The sequence below is a fragment of the Pygocentrus nattereri genome, chromosome 9 (assembly GCF_015220715.1).
Source record: "Pygocentrus nattereri isolate fPygNat1 chromosome 9, fPygNat1.pri, whole genome shotgun sequence".
Classification (NCBI taxonomy): domain Eukaryota; kingdom Metazoa; phylum Chordata; class Actinopteri; order Characiformes; family Serrasalmidae; genus Pygocentrus; species Pygocentrus nattereri.
The window spans coordinates 33706505-33725952 of NC_051219.1; the positions used below are offsets into that span (position 1 = coordinate 33706505).

General features: G+C 37.6%; 1 protein-coding gene across 1 annotated transcript; it reads left to right on the plus strand.

Annotated features, from left to right (window-relative positions):
* Positions 1-833: 833 nt before the first annotated feature.
* Positions 834-18419, plus strand: mxra8b (matrix-remodelling associated 8b). Its single transcript, XM_017708530.2, has 10 exons — positions 834-983; positions 8418-8444; positions 8749-9051; positions 9137-9238; positions 10751-11263; positions 14351-14509; positions 14684-14714; positions 16642-16718; positions 16830-16907; positions 17029-18419. The coding sequence occupies exons 1-10, from the start codon at positions 935-937 to the stop codon at positions 17052-17054; spliced, it is 1365 nt and encodes a 454-aa protein (XP_017564019.1). The 5' UTR covers positions 834-934; the 3' UTR covers positions 17055-18419.
* The last annotated feature ends 1029 nt before the right edge of the window (positions 18420-19448 follow it).

The window sequence follows — 19448 nt, forward strand, 5'->3', positions numbered from 1 at the left end:
TGTGTGTGACACACACACACACACACAATCAAACTGTTTATAGACCTGATCATATTTATACAGGTTGTACCTCAAAACTCTCAAGGTGTACTGAATGTTTTTTTGCCACCAGTAGAGGGCAGCTGTGTAGCGATGGGCTTTTCAGTGAGTCAGATTAATCGTCTCGGCTCACCAAAAAGAATTGACTCTTTCTGCTTCCAAACGGCTCTTCATTCAGCAGCGTGGCCGTTTTTTGATTATACAAGTTAATATTATCTATCATGTATTTTCAGCGAAACCCGCGTCTGCTTTCTGATTAGGAAAGAAATGCATCACGTTTGTTAGAAAACAAAAACCGCTTCGAGAGGCAGGACTCGCACAATAAGCACTTCATACAGAACCAGCAAACAAACCAGTTAAAGTAATAACCAGCGAGGAGAAATTGGAAGCACGACAAATAACTAATACAAAAGCGGGTGTTGGGATAACGACTTGCGGAAACGTTAGTTTTAGTTTAATTTAACAGTTGTTAAAAGAAAAACGTCTCCTCGAACCCGAGTCAGTTCCCAACGTTCACCTAAAGAGCCGATTCTTTGGCAAACGACACATCACTACGTCTGTACTGGAGCACTGCCACTATGACCCCATTTATAAACTCTGTAATAATACACACCGAAGTTTACATTAAGCATTATGAAGTCTTTAAGCTCCTGATAAATAATACTTTTCCAAGAAGCAGTTGTTTGTCGGGAAAATAAACTTAACAAAACGGGCAGAAAAGTCAGGAAAATGGGGGCAGGGGAAGTTTAGTGTTTCATGGTCGGAGTCTGGAGGAGGAGGAGTGCATTTGGTGGTCCACGCAGTGCAGAGATATTATTGTCGCCGGTCGGCAAACGTCTTCTCAGGTGATGATTTCCGTCCACGACTCGTAGCTGCATCGCCTCCAGCCGTGGAAATGAGCGGTTCTGTGCGAGTTGGGTCGGAGATGGTTCTGATATTGTACAGTAAGTAGCCTTTTGTGTCCTGTTGTGCAGCTCTGTGGTTTGGTCCAAATTTCGTCCAGCAGAGACATGGAGGTTGTTTTTATCCGACTGCTCTTCATGCCTTTTGTCTGACAGGCCTATATTCTGCCTGTCGAGCTGAATCTGAACAGCATAGCAGCTACTATTTTGTTAACAGACTGCTAATAATAATATAGACACCAGTTACCTTTATTACCAGCTCAGCTTTTACAATGGACTATTAATAATACTAATGACCTTTTAAGTAGGCTGATTAACCCATTAATGTAACCCTATCTGAAATTACCATTCCTGTGACAGAATGGCTGAAAAGCGAATATTTGTCACTTGTCATGTAAATTCTAATCTTTTGGTGACATGGCACTGCTGATTTTTGACAGAAAGCTTCTTTTGAGATTTCAAAGACACTGCTTAGAACACAACTGTAGACTTATTTCCTATTCTACTTTGCAAAATGGGCTCTATATAATGCTGAAAAAAGTTAAAGTACTCGTTCTGGTGCTGTATGAAACTTTTTAAACGTTTTTAAAACTTTTTTATGTTTTTAAAGTTACTTCCATCATAGAGAGAAAACATTTAACCATGAATGTGACTGTTCTACTAGAACTAGACATTCAAAATGTTCTTTTTTTGTCAGGATTTGAATACCCCCTCATCAAATCATACCTTTTACTGATTGGTTAATATATTGGGAAATAAAGAAAACATAAAATATGCCAGAACGTTTTTGCACTCCCTCTAATATGTTCAATTCGGCAAAGAAACAGTAGTTGGGTACCTATTTCCATGCATCATTTGACTAGGGGAGTCCAAACCTTCACATACAGCTGTATAACCTTTGTCTTTACTATAAAACTTTTAAACATCCATTTCTTTTTAAAGCATGTATTACATTTCATTGTTGAACACGAATGGGTTAACAGTCAGAGTTATTACAGCAAACTCTGTATAACAATGGGCTACTGTATAGTATTCTGAAGAAACTGTGTTTGAAAGTTTTCATAAACTTTTTTTCTTGCAGTTTGTCTTTCTTTGAGTAAATGTTCTCCAGTGCAGGTCCAGTGTACTGCATTTGGTCAGAAGTACTAGTTATGGGCTCAAACCCATCATTAAAATCTCTGTATGAGTCCGCTGTGAATCACTGCAGAAAAACATGACTCCTCATCTCTGAGAGAGACAATATTCATCAGCCCTTAGTGGACGCTGGAGTGCTTCCAGCCATATTTTGGTAAAGTGTTGGGTTTTTAGTTCATAAGAGGTAAGAATTGTGCAGCGTCAGCGTGTCTACTGCTGAGAGTTTACTGTAGGAGTAGAGGCTGAACCCGGGCCTGCTAATCACAGCAGGAGTTTTCTCTGTGGGGGGAGAGCCTGGGAAATGTTTTTTATCGGAAAGTACGTCTCCACTGTGCAGCAGTCACGGCTCTGCTGCTCTTGTGCTGAGTTTTATCTGAAAGAGAGAGAGCGCTTGTTTTCCAAAACATTGGAAAATTTCTGCTATCAATGATCAAAAGTAGGCATCTGGGAACATCCTAGATTTTACTCTTTATGGCTCAGTTTTATAACATCACTCTTTTAGAAGGACCAAGATAACCACATTTTCCTCATTTTTTGAAAATGTATTTGTTGTTTGATGTAGTGCATAAACATTATTACAATTTCAAAATGTACCCTTACTCCCCAGTCCATAAAGTCCATAAATGGAAGCTAAGCTGATTAAACAGTCAGTCTTAAGTTTATTGTTTTTGTGATGTCACGAAGAACAATGCATTTGCACGTATCTTTTTATTCAGCTTAACTGCAGTTTAGCTCTGCCCACTCACATTGAAGTTGTAAGGAGTGTTTCTGCCTACACTGCTGTTTAGTAAAGCACAATACAGGGCAAATCAGAGTGGAGCTTATTTACATATCAGTCTCAAAGATACAGTAACAAGCACAGCTTGTTTAATTGTAAGGGATAAGGGAGAGGTAGACAAATTGTCATGTAAAAGAGGAAACATGACAATACATTAACCCAGACAAACCGGCATTAGGAAAATACGAGAGAATTTATGAGAAAAATACGAGAAAAATATAGGATATGAGTACTTTGTCGAAATTGTACTCAAAAGTTGAAATATGGAGCCAAAGTTAAAAAAAAAAACATGTACGTAACAAAATCTTTAAAGAGCCCTTTTGCTAAACAGTGATGGTACTCCATTTAGCAGAATGGATCGTTAAAGAACCTTCTGTTGAAAGACAAAAGTGGTTCTTCTTATGCTCTGAATCTTTAATTAAGAATGCTGACTCTTCTCAATGGCTGGTAGGACTCTTGATGCTATACCCTTAATAATGGTTCCTCAAGGGTTCTTTAGTAAAGACAGTGGTTAGATGTACTACTATAAACCCTTGAAGAAACAACTAAATGAATAAATGGTTCTCTGCATGGATAAATGGTTCTTCTGTATGATGGAAAACCTGTACATGGTTCTTTAAAGTAGTGGTTTAGAAACGTTCAATATAGCGCCAAACAGTTTTGGTACAGAACCAGTCTTGCTGAGAGTGCAGTCATTGCACAAAGACAAATCAGCTGGGGGCAGTTTCATTTTGCACATAGATCAATTTGGTTGGATGTTTTAAAAAAACTGTACATTCAAATGCACAAATACCTGACTGACTTGCAAAAGGACGATGAGAAAAATCTCCTGGCCTTGAAGATTTATAATAGGTATTTTGAAGATTCTAAGGAAAAGAAGTAAAAAGTGTGTTTCTTTTACTTGGAAATACAATCGGGTAAGAGTACAAATATTCAAACTCATTAATATTCGATTAAAAGCTTTCAAAATAATAGTTAAGTGTAGTTACACAAGCATTTTCCACCACTGGTAAGAACATATGATGGTATAAACTCTTATTTTGAAATAAATGTGTGTTTTTCTGTGCTCATTCAGTCCATATAATGTGGAATCAAGATAATTTAGCACATAAAATACTTTTTTGATAAAAATCAAATCGAAGTCTAAATTGGGAATTGCATCTAAAAATGTGTATTGTTATACTCATTTTCATGTGATTCTGCTGCCTGAAATGAAATGCTGCTTCTTTGGCACACTTTTCAAGACTGACTCATTTGAGGAAAGTGTTCTGTGTGAGATCCACCCCAGTTTTCGGACTCATCCCTGTTAATTCCAGCTTCAATGTGACAATTTTCAGACACATTGTTAAGCGCTTAGTGCTACCCAAGTCTTCTATGTGAGGTGCTGTTTCATTGTGAGACATTTATAAAGAAAATTACAGGGTATGGATGTCTGTTTTTCCCCTCTCCAGAGCAGCCATGCATTGCTTTTCAGCTTGATCCAGTCCTCGGGCTCAGCGGTTACCAAGATCCCCTTTTTTTACGAGAACCGCACTTTCATTCTTCCTGACAGCATGGCACTTTAGTTTAAGTTTACAAGGCAATTTCGCTTTCCTTCAATAGTTACTGGCCTTAAGTCTCTCTTTGTTGGAGCAAACTTAATTAATTTTTCTTACTTATATTTGTTTCTAGACTCTATTGCAGAGATTTGTTGGCTATTTTGATGTAGCACTAGATCAACTGTAAATTCCATAGACAAAAACGAAAAGTGTATTCCCACTGGAAGAGCCTATGGAATGGATTTGAATGAGTTGGTTCAAAAACCAATTTTACACAATTTTCCCCTTAACCTAAACATAGTTGATGGCCAAGACGTGTTTGGTGTCTGAGGTTTGCTTCTGTAGTTGTGGCTGGGTTTAATGTAGTAGTCTACTTTGCCAAAGGGATTTTCAAGACTCCTATTATTGGTTAGGTACATTAACCTCATTGCTACAGTGCAAAACTAAAAAAGCAGGCTTCAGACGTCAAAAATGTCTTGGTCATTTGGCTAGGTTGATACAGGCCTGTCACAGTTATATACACAGTTATATAATCGCCTATTCGCAATTATGTAAATTATCGCTATTTGAGATGATCATAATTAGTCAAGCTGACTGCAATACTTAAGATAATTGGTTTTAGATAATTATCTGAAATGATCTTAAGATAATTAAGATAATTGCAATAAGCAGATAATTGGGTGTGTTGGGCTGAGGCAAATAAATGTGACAATATGACAAATGAAAAAAACTATAAATGCATGCATTGAGACATTACGGTACAACGTGGTGCTCAAACATGTTTAGAAGGTAGCGTGTTTAATCTTTGTTTACTTGATAGCTATATAGCTAAATCTAACATTGTTAGCCTGCTCGCAGAATGAATGTTTTTGTCGTATTTTCATTCTCAAGAATAGATGTAGCTTTGTTTGACTTTATACATTGTTAGCTATGTAGCTAATGCTAACATTTTCAGCTTGCTAATATAAATTTTTTTTTTGGTCATATTTTTATTCTCAAGAAAAGATTCAGCTTTGTTTGACTTTATACATTGTTAGCTATATAGCTAATGCTAACATTTTCAGCATGCTAATAGAATTATTTTTTTGGTCATATTTTTATTCTCAAGAAAAGATTCAGCTTTGTTTGACTTTATACATTGTTAGCTATATAGCTAATAGCTAATGCTAACATTTTCAGCATGCTAATAGAATTTTTTTTTTTGGTCATATTTTTATTCTCAAGAAAAGATGCAGCTTTGTTTGAGTTTATACATTGTTAGCTATATAGCTAATGCTAACATTTTCAGCATGCTAATAGAATTTTTTTTTTTGGTCATATTTTTATTCTCAAGAAAAGATGCAGCTTTGTTTGACTTCATGTGTTGTTAGCAATATAGCTAAATCTAACATGTTTAGCATGCTAGCAGAACAAGTGTTTTTGCTTCATTCTCAACAAAAAGGTGTAGCTTTGTTTGACTTTACACATGATTCTGTTTAACTGTAGAGCGCATTTCAACAGTACAACCAGTGTTAGCTATAGTGTAGACGTTGCTAAGAAGCAAGAAGGCTAATCTAACAATTTGGGCACTCTAGGCTTGTACTTTAATAGTTTAGGCTTTTACTTTAGTATTCTAGTTCATCATCATACGACAAACAGAAAAAGACAAAATTGTTAATTTGTTAAATGTTATTATTATGTTATTATTAGCAATTATTTACTTGGCAATTAATTGTTAGCTGAAATTTCATGATCGTGAAAACCCTATGTTGAGACAATTATTTGAGTGGAACTATTATTTAATGTCCGAGTGTGAGGCTGATTGTTTTTGTGTAGCATTAAATTTAGTGCAATTCATCCATGGCAGAAATGAAAAGAGTATTGTACTCTTACTGGAAAAGCCCACGGTGTTGGAGCTTTCTTATCGTAGAGAAAGCATCCTTCCCACAGGAATAATAGCTCTCAGCTGTGGGTCATGTTTTCAAGCTTTTTGTGATTGCAAAACCACCTGGTCTAATAGACCCTGGGAGTAGGTGTGCTGTTTTGCTCTCATCTTTTGTCAATGTTTTGCTGAGCCTGACCACATTTGGCCAGTGTTAACTGCTATACACATATTGTTAAATATAAAACATATCATTTATAGATTTAGTTAGAAGCTCCAAATAAGTACAGTTGACTGAACTTATTTATCTGCTGTGCTGACTTTACTTGGATTAGACTGGCTAATAGTTTTCCATCTTTCGAGTCATTGCACTCAGCAGTTATCCTGAAACAGACAGACTTGAGCTTTCGTCTGTTGAGTGTTGACAGTGTTTAGGTTCTGGGTCATTGACGTTGACTGAAGCAAGCTGGGATGAATAGGGTCTGTGTGCTATGTAATGTGTTCCCACACCAGCAAAGAGCAGACTCAGGAGTACTTACATCATGTGGTAGAAATAAAGTGCACCCCAAGAGACCCCAAACACAAACACACACACACACACACAGAAACGCAAAAGGCCACAAAAAGTGAGAAATAAGGTTGGGTGATAATGCAAAGTTAAACAAACAATTATTGTCTGCAGCATTATCGGAATAAAAACAGTATCATGATCCAAACTCCCTTATGAATTTCAGTGTCAGTACTACAGAGCCTTACCATAATCACATTTTCCCTAATGGTAATGTAGATCCTGGGCAATATGACAGTATTTATTGTTATAAGTGTCACAGTTTGCCTTTCATATCATAGACATCGTCAGTGAAAATCACTTTCCAACTGCATGTTTGATTTAAAAGAGAGCGTAATTAGTCCTGTTTAGTTGGATTTAGGGCAGCACAGTGTGTGAAATGTACCTATAAATGTAAATGTATGTAACTGGATTTTTATTTTTTGATAAATGTGGACTACTTTATCTGTTCTAATTTATTAGGATCCATCATGTTACATTCTATCATATAGCCTCTGTAGCTACCATATATTTACCATGTAGCTCTAATATTACTTAATAGTTTGTTACAATGGGAACTGTATTTTGCACAGATGGCATGCGGTTTGGTCGTAAACCGAAATATTGTCAAACTGGCACACTGGCACCATTCTTCTAGAAAAGCTTGTCCAGTTTACCCTCTACTAGAGCTACGAGGCTACCGTTGCTAACAAACACTAGAACTTAGTAGCCACCCAAATAGCCTAAATTGTTTATGTAAAAACACATTCCCAAAACTCCATTCAGCCCATCACACTCAAACTGCATCCCTGCCTTTGTTAAGGTTGCACAGACTCACCAAGGTTTAGGGTGCAGTCTGACTTTTTGTGAACTATATAAATGAACAAAACTTCACAGCTATGGGAAGCTCCCGTTCTATTATTCTGATCTTTATGATGGTCATTGTCAAAAATACTGATTCTAGATCAGCACTGCTAACCCTGAGGTGGTGTGGGAATACAGAATATCTTGTCTAAAGTGACCGCCTGCAGTTTTATTCATTTTTAATAGTCCACTGTGTCCTACACCACATCGATAAGTCTGCATAACCTTAATGAAGATGCAGTTTGAGAGGATTGAAAGAAGTTAGATGTATTTTTACTTAAACAATTTGGGCTCTTTGGGTGACTCTCGGGCCATCAACTACAATTGCGGTAAGTGGAAAATTGTGTAAACGGAATTTTTTGTCTAACCGTTCTTTTAGATGCAATCTTTCACACTGTATACATTTTTTTACTTACCATAGTTAGGAAAGATTGGACAATGGGAATGGTTAAAGAAAAGCAAGAAGGAAAACTCTCTTGGCACATGGAACTATAATTTGCATAATTTACTAAGTAGTGCAGTACTTTATAATATCAATTATTGACCTAAGGGTAGGAAGCAGTCATGGTGCTTCCTACTTGTTGTTTTTGTTCTTGGCACCCTGCCTGTCAGCCGTCGCTTTAGATACCAACTGTCTGCAAAAGTGCTCTATGTGGTTTATGTTTAACTGTTTACAGTACTAAATACTATATAACAAAATCAACTGAATATTTAAATCAATATGCTAAAAATTAAACTTTTCTTTATATTTCAGTTGCTGCCACCTTTCTCACACCTTATGGTAAGTAGTAAAAAAAATAGTAAGTCATTATAATAGGGCAGTATGCATTGCGGTAAATACAGTTATTAATAGTGTTACATGATAACTTCACAGAATGGAAAATAAGTGTGTAACAATTTCTGTACAGTATCAAAACAATAAAAAGAATGTATCTTTGAAATACTATTGAAATTTAAACCTGTATATATGCTTCTAAATTCTAGAAGGACAATTTTCAGCAAAATCTTGACCTCAGAATCGAAAAATAGCATTAAAATATGGATATTGTGTGACTATACACTAGTTGTATGCCCATGTGTTGTAGTGTGGGCCCAGGTCAGTGTGCAGAGTGTGGTGGTGGAGGCCAAGAACATCACACTCCAAGCAGGATCGAAGGCTTTTCTGCCATGTCGCAACCAGCATGTCGTCTGGAGGCAGGACCACCTCCGTGATCGGCAACGTGTGGTGCATTGGGACCGTCACCGGAATCGGCCTGATTATATGACGGAGCGAGTTCTAGACATGTACTCAGGAGGAACCGAGCGCGTGTACAATGCCTACAACAAGGGCCGCATAACTGTCTCCAAAGACGCCTTCAGTGATGGCAACTTCTCTCTCATCATCCATAGTAAGATCCCCCTAAACCTGAGCTGTTGTTTACAGATGAAAAATGTTTTTGTTTTTGATGATTTATTGTGCTTTTGTTTTTGCAGATGTGGACATGAATGATAAAGGTATATATACCTGCAATTTGCACCATCATTACTGCAAGGTTCATCAGTCCATCCAAATCCAGTTGAATGTCACTAAGTCATGTAAGAGCTCCTGCATTATAATTATGCATTATATTTATTTATATGTGAGCCATGTAGACACTGCATATTTATTTATGTTCCTCCTCTTTTTAAATATATTTTCTGTTTTGTTTTATTTGTAATATTTGTCCTTTCTTGTCTTTAAGTTATTTACAGTTCAGTTTAATTTAACAAATTAAAAAGATTTTATTTACATATTGCTCTATTTATGTGTATTCTCTAAGACTTTTGCCCAACACTGCATATTCAGCTTACATTCTGTATTGCCAGATTCAAGTCAGCACCTTTTTTTCCCATTTTTTTTCTATGCATGTCAATGACAGCAACATGACAAAAATGTGGAGGGTGCGGTTTTTAGATAAAAACACCTCATGGTTCGTATCTCACTCACTCACTCACTCACTCATGTTTAGCAGGTTATAGATTCTCCACAAGGGGGTGCCGTTAGTAGTCTTTTGGTGCTTTATAAGAGCAGCGCTCTGAATAGATTACAGGCTGTGAATAGTATGATACAGAGAATGTATGATACAGAGAATGGTTTCAGTAGTTCTGTTTAACACATTCCATTACATTCAATTAAATGATAATGACTATTATAAAAAAATTTGCAGCTCTCAGAACTGGAAAAAAACTAGTTTGATTAGCTTACTTAGGAGAATTGATTGGCCAAGCTGTTTGGAATGGTGAGGTTTCTCAGAATCCAATAATGATAGGGAAAGAGTGGTAGAATGGTGAAAGAGGTCTGACAGTGAGGATCAGATACACATGCTCATACCTCAAATATGCCAGCTCATCTGTGAAGACATCACCCAAATGTATCAGTTACCGGACTGAGGCAATAACGTGAAGCTAAAGTTAGCCAGCTTTGTATTCAAATGTACCATTACGCCTTAAACGGAGTGGCAGTTACATGATCCTACCTGCGAATTTGCTGTTAATAGCTACCAATTTTCATCCAGAGTCCACCTCTATTTGGTTGTAGAGTACACCTTTATTTTGCTTGTAGGGTCCACCTCTATTTGACTGTAATTCTGTATACAGAGTGTATAGTATCCCAATCACAATGCATACCATATTGTGAAATTTGCATAGTGTTATACTCCAAAAAACGTGGTCTTGATTAAAAATGTAGAAATTGCACAACATAGCGTCTTTGCTTGTTTCAATGAACTTGAGTGAGAAATAAGTAATATAAAATACCACATGCTTTTGATATTGCATGTAACAACAACTTCTTATGGTTCAATTATTTCTCTAAATTGTAAACTGGACTAATATGTTTCTGTTAGCCAGGTAAAGTTCTTGAAACCCCTCCATTTACTTATTCTTAGATTGTAAGACATTGTCTTTGTAGCCACATGTCTCCAAAACATAACTTTGCAGGAGATGGAAAAATCATTCTTAACTTTCCACATAAGTTGAAATGGACAAAATGAAGATCTGTGGTTTTGTTCTGGCAGTGGCAATATGTTGCTTATGGTCACATAGTTAATCTGTTTGTCCTCGCTGCAGCCAGCAAGGAGAAGCGTATGTGGGACGGGGAGAAGTCTGTCATCGTGGTTCTGGCAGGAAGCAGCGTGGTTTTGCCCTGTGTGAACCGTCGCCCTCTGTGGAGGGATGGCCTTCAAGAGGAGGGCCAGCAGCAGGTCGTTCACTGGGACTATCAGGCTCCAGGGGTGACCCGCGACCGTGCTGACCGCCTCATTGACCTGTACGCTTCTGGGGAGAAGAGAAAATTTGGGCCGCTTTTTCTCCTCCACAAGATGAACGTCTTAGCTGAAGCCTTCTCCATGGGGGATTTCTCTCTCACTATTACTGACATACAGCCTGCTGATAAAGGCCTGTACTCCTGCCACCTCCACCACCATTACTGTGGCCTGCACGAGAGGCGCATCTTCCGGGTGATCGTGGACCCTCCTGTGCCAGATCTGCCACCTGCAACCACACCTACTGAGCCACAGCCCACTCATCCTACTCATCCTCAAACCCCAAAACAACTCCCAGAAGACCAGGACGATGACCCTGGTAATTTATTATTTATAATTCCATTGTCAGCACTAAAGATGGCACAATCCTAGTTTTTTTTCCAATAAAATACTGATATTGAAACATTGAGTACCGACCGATACTGATGCCAATCTGATATTTTTTCTATAAAAACTGAGTTTTGAAATTACTTATTTTTAACTGAAGCACTTTAGATAAGCATCTAACAGTATTTTTTTGCTGATACTGACCCAATGCTGATATCCATAGGTACTGTTATGACATCTCCAGTCAGGACCTTTTTATACATCTTATATATTAAGAGGAATTCCACTGATTTTACAAAATGGAATGGTTAAGATGGAAATAAAGCCATTCAGAGTGGTTTGATGTGAAATACTCTGTTCTACAGAAACTTTCCAAGTCGAAATAATTCACAGTGGTGGTGACAGAAACCAGACATCCTAAGGAGTTAATACCTCTAAAAGCTCCCTCACAGAAAGTTATTACTTGACACTTTTACAAATACATTGTCTGATGCTGGAGACATTCTTTTATGATCGTTTTGAAAAGATATTAGCCTAAAACATATGTTTTGAAACTTCATGGTGAAGGGGTACATGCAAGGTGTTATAAGGAAAAAAAAAGTCCCCAATAAAAACACATTTTTTCAGCTTTCCAACTGAAATAATAATTTTGGGTTATACAAAATGTATTTGCACTCTATATGTCACAACCCTGGTTCCTATTATCACCACAGCAAATAAATCTGAGACAGTACGTTTCTCTGCTGTTAACTGTCTCACATCACAACACTATGAATGACTTTGTTTACATCTCAATGATTCAATTCTGCAGACATTTTGAAAAATCAGACTTCACCTCTAATGCACTGTAATTCACAATCTTGGAAGGTTCCAAAAAAGCATATTAGCTACGGTATGGTGCAAGTCAGATGTCCCATTATGTAGACTCCTTGTGTTTTGGTCATTTCTTTGCACAAGTATTTCCTGTGTTTTAGTTCACAATCCTGTTAATCCACTCAGTGGCGTTTAGGGGAAAAACAGAGAACTGTCTGAGAACTGTGTATATTGATCATTCCCTATTTTTTACTTTAATAGTACAGTAGTTTGCTCTTAATTATTTCACATGTAACAGCTTTATCTCTCATTTTAGGAGAGTATTGAGAAAGGTTAGTGTAGTTGTTATTTCCTCAACTAAACAGTAAAGAAGCTCACTTTCCAAACCTTTGCTCCACAAATGGAGGCAGTAAAGTTCTGTTTCTGGGAGAGTTTTAGCCTCTTGATCTATGACGGTATCCTTCAGTCTTGCGCTGGCCAGTGTGGACAGTTTTTTGGTGTGAAAAGGAAGTTTGCTACATCTGTACAACATCTGGCTCACAGTGACATTGAAGGCTGTGTCAGGAGCTGGTTGTTTGTGTTAGATTCATATCTTCTCTTGTCTGTAAAACATTTTACTGCATTCCTCTCTAGGGTCAGCTTCTTTTGAAGGTTTTAGTATCTTTCAGCCATGCCCAGTGTTTTTTTTGTGGTACATATTATAAAGCACCTCGAAGTTCTCACGGACATGAGACCCAGCTTAAAAAAATGACAATGGGTAAAAATGAATGTTTTCTTGTATTTGGATGTCATCACTGTCTAAAGAAAAACACATATCTCCAAAATAGTAACTTTAGAGGAGAAGGCGAAAATGCTGCAAACCTTTAATGTAATTTAATGTTACGAGGTTTTAATTCTGAGTGATTTTGGAACATCTGTGGAACTCACACATAGAAGAGCTGCTGCTGTTCAAATGATGTAAAAGATAGACAAAAATGAAGGACAGCAATGATATACAATGATGGCAGGTTGATTAATTAAAAATAATTCTGAATAATTTAACTGATTTTATACTGATTTTTAGTGACATTTAGTAACACAAGTATTTTAAGGCTAAATTTATATATAGGCTACACACATGCATACATACACATATTTATTTTATATATAACTCAAGTATTTTAATCTTCTAAATAATATTAATATGTTTAACTGCTTATGGCACTCAAATATTTATGGCCATGTTTTGAGGTGCTTTCATATAAATGATCCACATGAGTACTTACTTTACTACAGTATTATTATTACTTGCCACTAATAGTAGAACTACAAAGCTGTTACACTGTATAGTATAATAGCGTTGTGCAGTAGTGGTATAAGAGTACATTTTTTTTCCAGCAGTGCTTTATAATGAAATGATTGTGATGATAACTGCTTTCTTTTGTCCACATATGAAAAAGCAGTTGAAACTTGGATGACTAGCTGAGTTACAGTAATAGCAGATTTCCTGAGTAAAGCATTACAGATAATTATAGTGACAAATGCTTACAAGCTGGGTTTTTATGACTCACCAGTAACCTGCTCACTATTTACCATTTACATAGACTTGCTGACAGGGCATTAAGTTCTTTTGAGGAGAGGATTTGTGGTTTTAATTTTGCTGTGCCTCATTTTCTGTCACTTTAGTCTCAGAAAATGACGCTATCTTATAAACGTTCAAAGCATAAACCACTTAATCAGTGGCATATTTGAATGGGATAAATGTTGACTGAGTTTATTGAGTCAAGTGACTAAAAATGAAGGGCAGAAATAACAATGGTGACATCATGTTTGACAGCTTTGATTCAGTTTTTTGTGGCAAGAAGCAAGTGGAGAAGATCTACAGACAGGCTAACCACAAACAACACGTTCCTCCTCCTGCTTTCCCCTCTCTGCCGGTTTGTTTTTTTTCTCCATTGCAGCTGCATGACATCAGGTCTGGAACTCATTATGTCTGAGCCGTTTTGACATGGAACACTGTTCCTCTCTGTGCTTTTCTCACTGGCACGCGCTTGAAGGGGAAAAACAAACCGCCTGCACTTTTTGACCATTAGAAGTGATGGGATAATGCAGTATCTCTTTAAAGAATGTGACTGAACCATTGCCAACATGATTGTCTTGCGCCCTTCGTCCAGGACAGCATTAGAAGGAAATATCTGTGGAATCAGATGCTTCCGGAGCTCTGTTATCTTGAAAGCAAAAGCTGCATTAAGTCGTATAGTTACGTTTTCTTATTTCTCTCCTGCAGGTACAAATATGGTCGAGGCGCCCCACATCTTAAACGTGATCCTGCCGGAGAGCCGAACCCACCTCTTGCACCAGGCTGGCTACATTCTGGCTTTCTTCCTGCTGCTACTGCTCATACTCATAGGAATCATCATGACCACAAGGCAGTGCAAAAAGAAAGGTGGGTCACAATGTGGATTGGGGTTTGGACAGATTCATTGCTCATTTTATAAGCATACATAAAAATGGGTCATTGAGTCATGCTTGGTATAAACAGCAATTTGTTCAAATGATATAATATTAGTAGGAATATCATTTCAACTGTCTTTTAACAAGATGTTAATGTTTGTTTCAGGGCTGGAGTCTGACATTCGGAGGTCTGTAAGGTGAGAACTGAAATATTTCTTCCATCACTATTGACAAGAAGTCTCTATATTGAAAAGCTCATATCATGACTATGTATCCTTTATGTAAAGTTTCAAGACATAAAAAGTTATGTTGTAAAAACAGCCCATTTTACATTCAATATAATGAGATAACTGGTAATGATGAACCATGAACACGTTTGTTAATGAATGCCCACTCCATTAATAGCCGTGTAGCCTGCCAATTTCACACTGAAGTGATATGGAGTGTTGCTACTGCTAAAAAGTTACTGGAGTTACTGGAGCAAAAGATGTTGGGAAAACAGCTTAAAGTTGTGCTGTTCCTAGCTGTCAGGAAGCAAATGGACCACTGCATCTGAAAACAGTGGATGTTTATGTCCCTGAGAATTTCAGTCCAAACTTAAATGGGCATTTTAGCCTAAAATACTCTAAAATAAAAAAATACTCTACTTTATAGATTTTGTAATATGCAGTTTTCTGTAGAGCAGCACTGCAATTGATGATTTTAAATGTGTTAATGTTTTTGTTCATCAGTGTTATCTCACTGCAATACCCAGCATGCATTACATAAATACATTATACGACTACTGGGAATCCCTGCAGTGTTCACACAGTCAGTCCTGAATGCTAGCCTAGTCTCTGATCTATAGGCTAATAAATACAACAAAGCTATCATTAGTGTGACTCACAATCTTAAAATCTGACAAAATCATCATGAAAAACAATTCTGTTTTTATACAGTCAGTTGAGGTTTAAGGGACCTGCAATTAATATCTTATGTGTTACCCAAACAACACTATTCTGAAAGAACTTTAAAGGGGGCCTTGAAGTTAGCAGGACACTTTTAAAAACTACAGGTGCTTTGAGGAAGATGCCAAATTGAGGCATTTAGATGGCCAGCTACCTTGTTAACTTTATCATTCTCCTCATCTGAAAGTAATTTCTGTCACATCAGAGAGATGAAACAGATGCTTGCAGAAGTAAAATGAGGGAGCTTTATTGATAACAGGACAAAGCAAGGGGGTAGTGTGTAATCCAGGCCAGTTCAGAACCAAGAGAGCAGCAAACAGGTACAATAGGAAACCAAGATCTTGGTCCATAAACAATCAAGTGTCAGCAGCCAGAGATACAAACACCAAATCAATTAAAATAAGTACAAGTAGTACAAAGGAACAGCTGACAGGGTAAACGTGTGCCAAAAAGCAGTTGTGGATTTTAAATGTTCTTCCCACTTTCAGGATACATTATTAGAAGAGTGTTTCTCTAGGCTTTAAACCAGAAAGTCTTGCTCTGAATATTATGTACCACCGCTGGGTTCGAGTAAACATGTTTTAAACAGATGTAGCAGTGGTTACACTGTTTATTTAGACTGGAGTGTCCTTTCAACCTCACCTGCTTTTTGAATGTTGTGTACTTCATTATCCTTGTGCAGGAGTCAGCCAATCAGTGCCAATCCCTCAGAGGTCATCCACATGTATCACTGATGAAGACACAAATAAAAAACAGCTGATTTCATTCTAAAAAATACAGACTTTGTTAAAAAAAACAAAAACAATGACTGTTTTGGTAACATAAAAACATACAAGCTATATCAGATTCAGGGAAAAACAGGGAGCCATATTCTACAGTGGAAATATGCAAAGTTCTTTCAGAATAATGTTGTTTGGATAATATGTAAGATATTGCAAAGGGAATAAATAGACAAAGAGCGCATGAAAAATACCTGGGGCTACAGACAACAGAGAGATGGGACAGATGACCAGGGGGGCAGGATCAGTCAGGAGACACAGACCAAAACACCAACAAAAGCACATGGCCTGCGTAAACAGAAGTACATGAAACAGAGAAAGACAATGACAGGGAAAGACAGGATGTAACAGAAATGATTGACTTAATAAATATGTGTCACTCTTGTCCTGTTGAACAGGAGTCAGAGAGCAGAAATTGAGCTAGAGTTGCAACCGACTCAACTGAGACCCTACGTTCAGGAAGACCTTCGACTTGGTAAAAAGTGTCCACTCATGCTCTCAGAAATGGGGATTTAATGCTAAGCTAAAGCTCTCATTGACTTTTACATATTTAAATTAAGATTTTTCTTTACTCTTTGTTTTTTAGACTACAAGAACAACATAATGAAGGAGAGGGCTGAGATGAACAACTATCCTGCTCCAAGAATGATAGATCTCAACAGAGGTGATTCAGTTTCAGATCTTGCGGTTTTGTGGTTGCAGGTGTTCATGCATCTTTACATGTAAGACGTTGTCTTTTTTTACCATTTCTCATTTTTGTTCTGTGTCTTTTTCGGTTCTTTCAGAAATGGAGAAGCTGTCGCGGAAGTGAGTGAGGGCGAGCTGCTGGCTGGTCCAGAGCGTGATTTATGGGATTCAGGAGGACTGCAGATGTTCACGTAGAATCTTTACTGTATATTCAGAAAGGAAGATGAGTGGCTGTCATAACCCAAATACTCATCTACACACATTTTTTTATTTCTTTTTTAATGTTTATGCCTATGCAGTGTTTCCTCTGGGGCTGTTTATCCCTGAAGTAAACTTAGTTTAGTGTCTTTTGGTCAGCAGTTAAAGAGGCACTTTGGCCAAAATGTAACCAGCACTCCATCTATTGTAAACGTGCTTACTACGTATCCTACAGTGGTACCGCATTAGTCTCTAGAATGAGATTTTTAGATTAAATTCTAAGAAAACTTTCTAAAGATGTATCTTGAACCTTTGAAAAGCTACAAGTGATTTGTGTCAGATGCAGGTTGCTGGTGAGCGCAGCAGGAAGCCAAACAGATAACACTGGTGCCAGGGAGCAGAATAAATTATATATTTTAAATTTAAACAGTGGTGAAAATAAATACATGGCAACAGATTATAGCAATACAGAAAAACAGTGATTACTAAAATCAATATGTTAGCTGGTATATTTGTTTTGACGTTAGATGGCAACCGGTTCCTAATAGAGATTTATTGAATTATACCAGATATTTACTGAATGCATTTACTGAAACCAAATAAACTGAGTGCATTCAACCCAAAATATCTCAGGAAATGAAAAGATATTTATGATTCCAGGACCATGAACCTCAACAACCTGCAGTTATATGTAGTTATGTAAGTGGTATGAACTACTCATATGTCACCTTTGTATATGTACATAAATATTATGTGTATTTTGGTACTCTGTCTCTCTGTAATCGGTTTTTACACTTTATGCTGTACGCGCACAGCTTCGTGCAGTCTTGACATGTCAGGTAGAAACTGCTTCTTGCTTCATTTGTAACTAATACCTCCCTTCTCGTTAGTGCTCAAGCATTTTATGCAGTAGTACTATTAGGCATAGAAACATACATGACTAAGACTAAGAGTCCAATGATAATGTTTATCTAGTTTTGCATTTATTTCCTTCTATTACTTATTTTATCTTAGTATGACCAAGTTTTCCAAAAATTATGATCTCATGCAGTGCTGATCTTTAAGGCGAATGTAATTTAACATGAAGGTGACTGTGAGGGTTTTGGGAAACGATGCAATGACTATAATCACATCTTAGGTACGGTTTTATTTGATCAGCAATGCTTTTAGGACACTGGCTTTGCAATATGTTTATGTGGAGAGGCAGAGGAGGTTGTGCTGAGTTAAAAGGCATTGAACAAAATGTGGCAAGCATTCAAATTGAATAAACTGTATTTTTAAATAATCCGCTCAAGTTAGTGTATGTGCCTTCAGTGTGGGTAATGTGACCTTATATATCCACTTCATAGATAGCTAATAGCCATATTTGCAGGTATCTGAAAGAGAATTGCCATTGTTTGTGCTGAAGTAAAATACCTGAATGAATCTTTGCTTTGCTTACACTCAGACCTGAGAGTATAATGACATGAAAATGATACATATAGAAACAGCCATTGACATATTTAGAATATATATCTTGTAGCAAGCAGAGGGCGGCATTATGGTGCAGTAGGTTACGCTGTCGCCTCGCAGCAAGAAAGGCTGTGTGGATTCCTCCAGGCTCTCCGGTTTCCTCCCACAGTCCAAAGACATGCAGTCAGACCAAATTGCCCCTAGGTGTGAGTGTGTCTGTCTGTCTATCTGCCCTGCGATGGACTGGTGACCTGTCCACGGTGTATCCTGCCTTCTACCCAATGATTGCTGGGATAGGCTCCAGCTCCCCCCGTGACCCAGAAGGTTAAGCGGCTTAGAAGGTGTGTGTGTGTCTGTACTAAGCAGATACATTTTTGTTGATATGAAATATCTGAACAGTAGTTAGACTGTTAGAATGAATGTAAATCTGAGATTTTTTAAACCTAATTTGTCTACCGAGTTGTGTCCAGTTCTACCCACCAGCTAGGACTTCCGCTGTCACTTGATTCTACCAGGCTGGGAAGGGTAAGGCTAGGATATGCTTCCTCTGAGACACATAGAGCACCACCACATATTTTCTAATGGCCCCTAACACAACATTACTGGACTCTACGCACTTGGAGGAGAGCACTAAAACTGTCCAAATCTGTCATGTCAGCTTATAGATGCCCACTCCGGTTAGCATTCATGCTGAATGATGGGGAGAGGTAAAACCACCCCCCCCATCCAGAGAATGAGGACATTTCTGCCCTCTTGGACTACTGGCCATGCATGGTAAATCTGTGATTAGAACATGAAACACTCAGGGTGCTAACTTGGTCTATTACTATATTATATTTCCACAAATTCTCGAATGGAAAGCAAATGA

What these genes read in the sequence shown, in the direction of transcription:
- mxra8b (XM_017708530.2), top strand. Translation starts at nt 935, where the DNA reads ATGAGCGGTTCTGTGCGAGTTGGGTCGGAGATGGTTCTGATATTGTAC. An exon ending in AAGGCAGTGCAAAAAGAAAG is followed by an intron (nt 14,510 to 14,683) that starts GTGGGTCACAAT and finishes TGTTTGTTTCAG; the next exon opens with GGCTGGAGTCTGACATTCGG. An exon ending in TCAGGAAGACCTTCGACTTG is followed by an intron (nt 16,719 to 16,829) that starts GTAAAAAGTGTC and finishes TTTGTTTTTTAG; the next exon opens with ACTACAAGAACAACATAATG.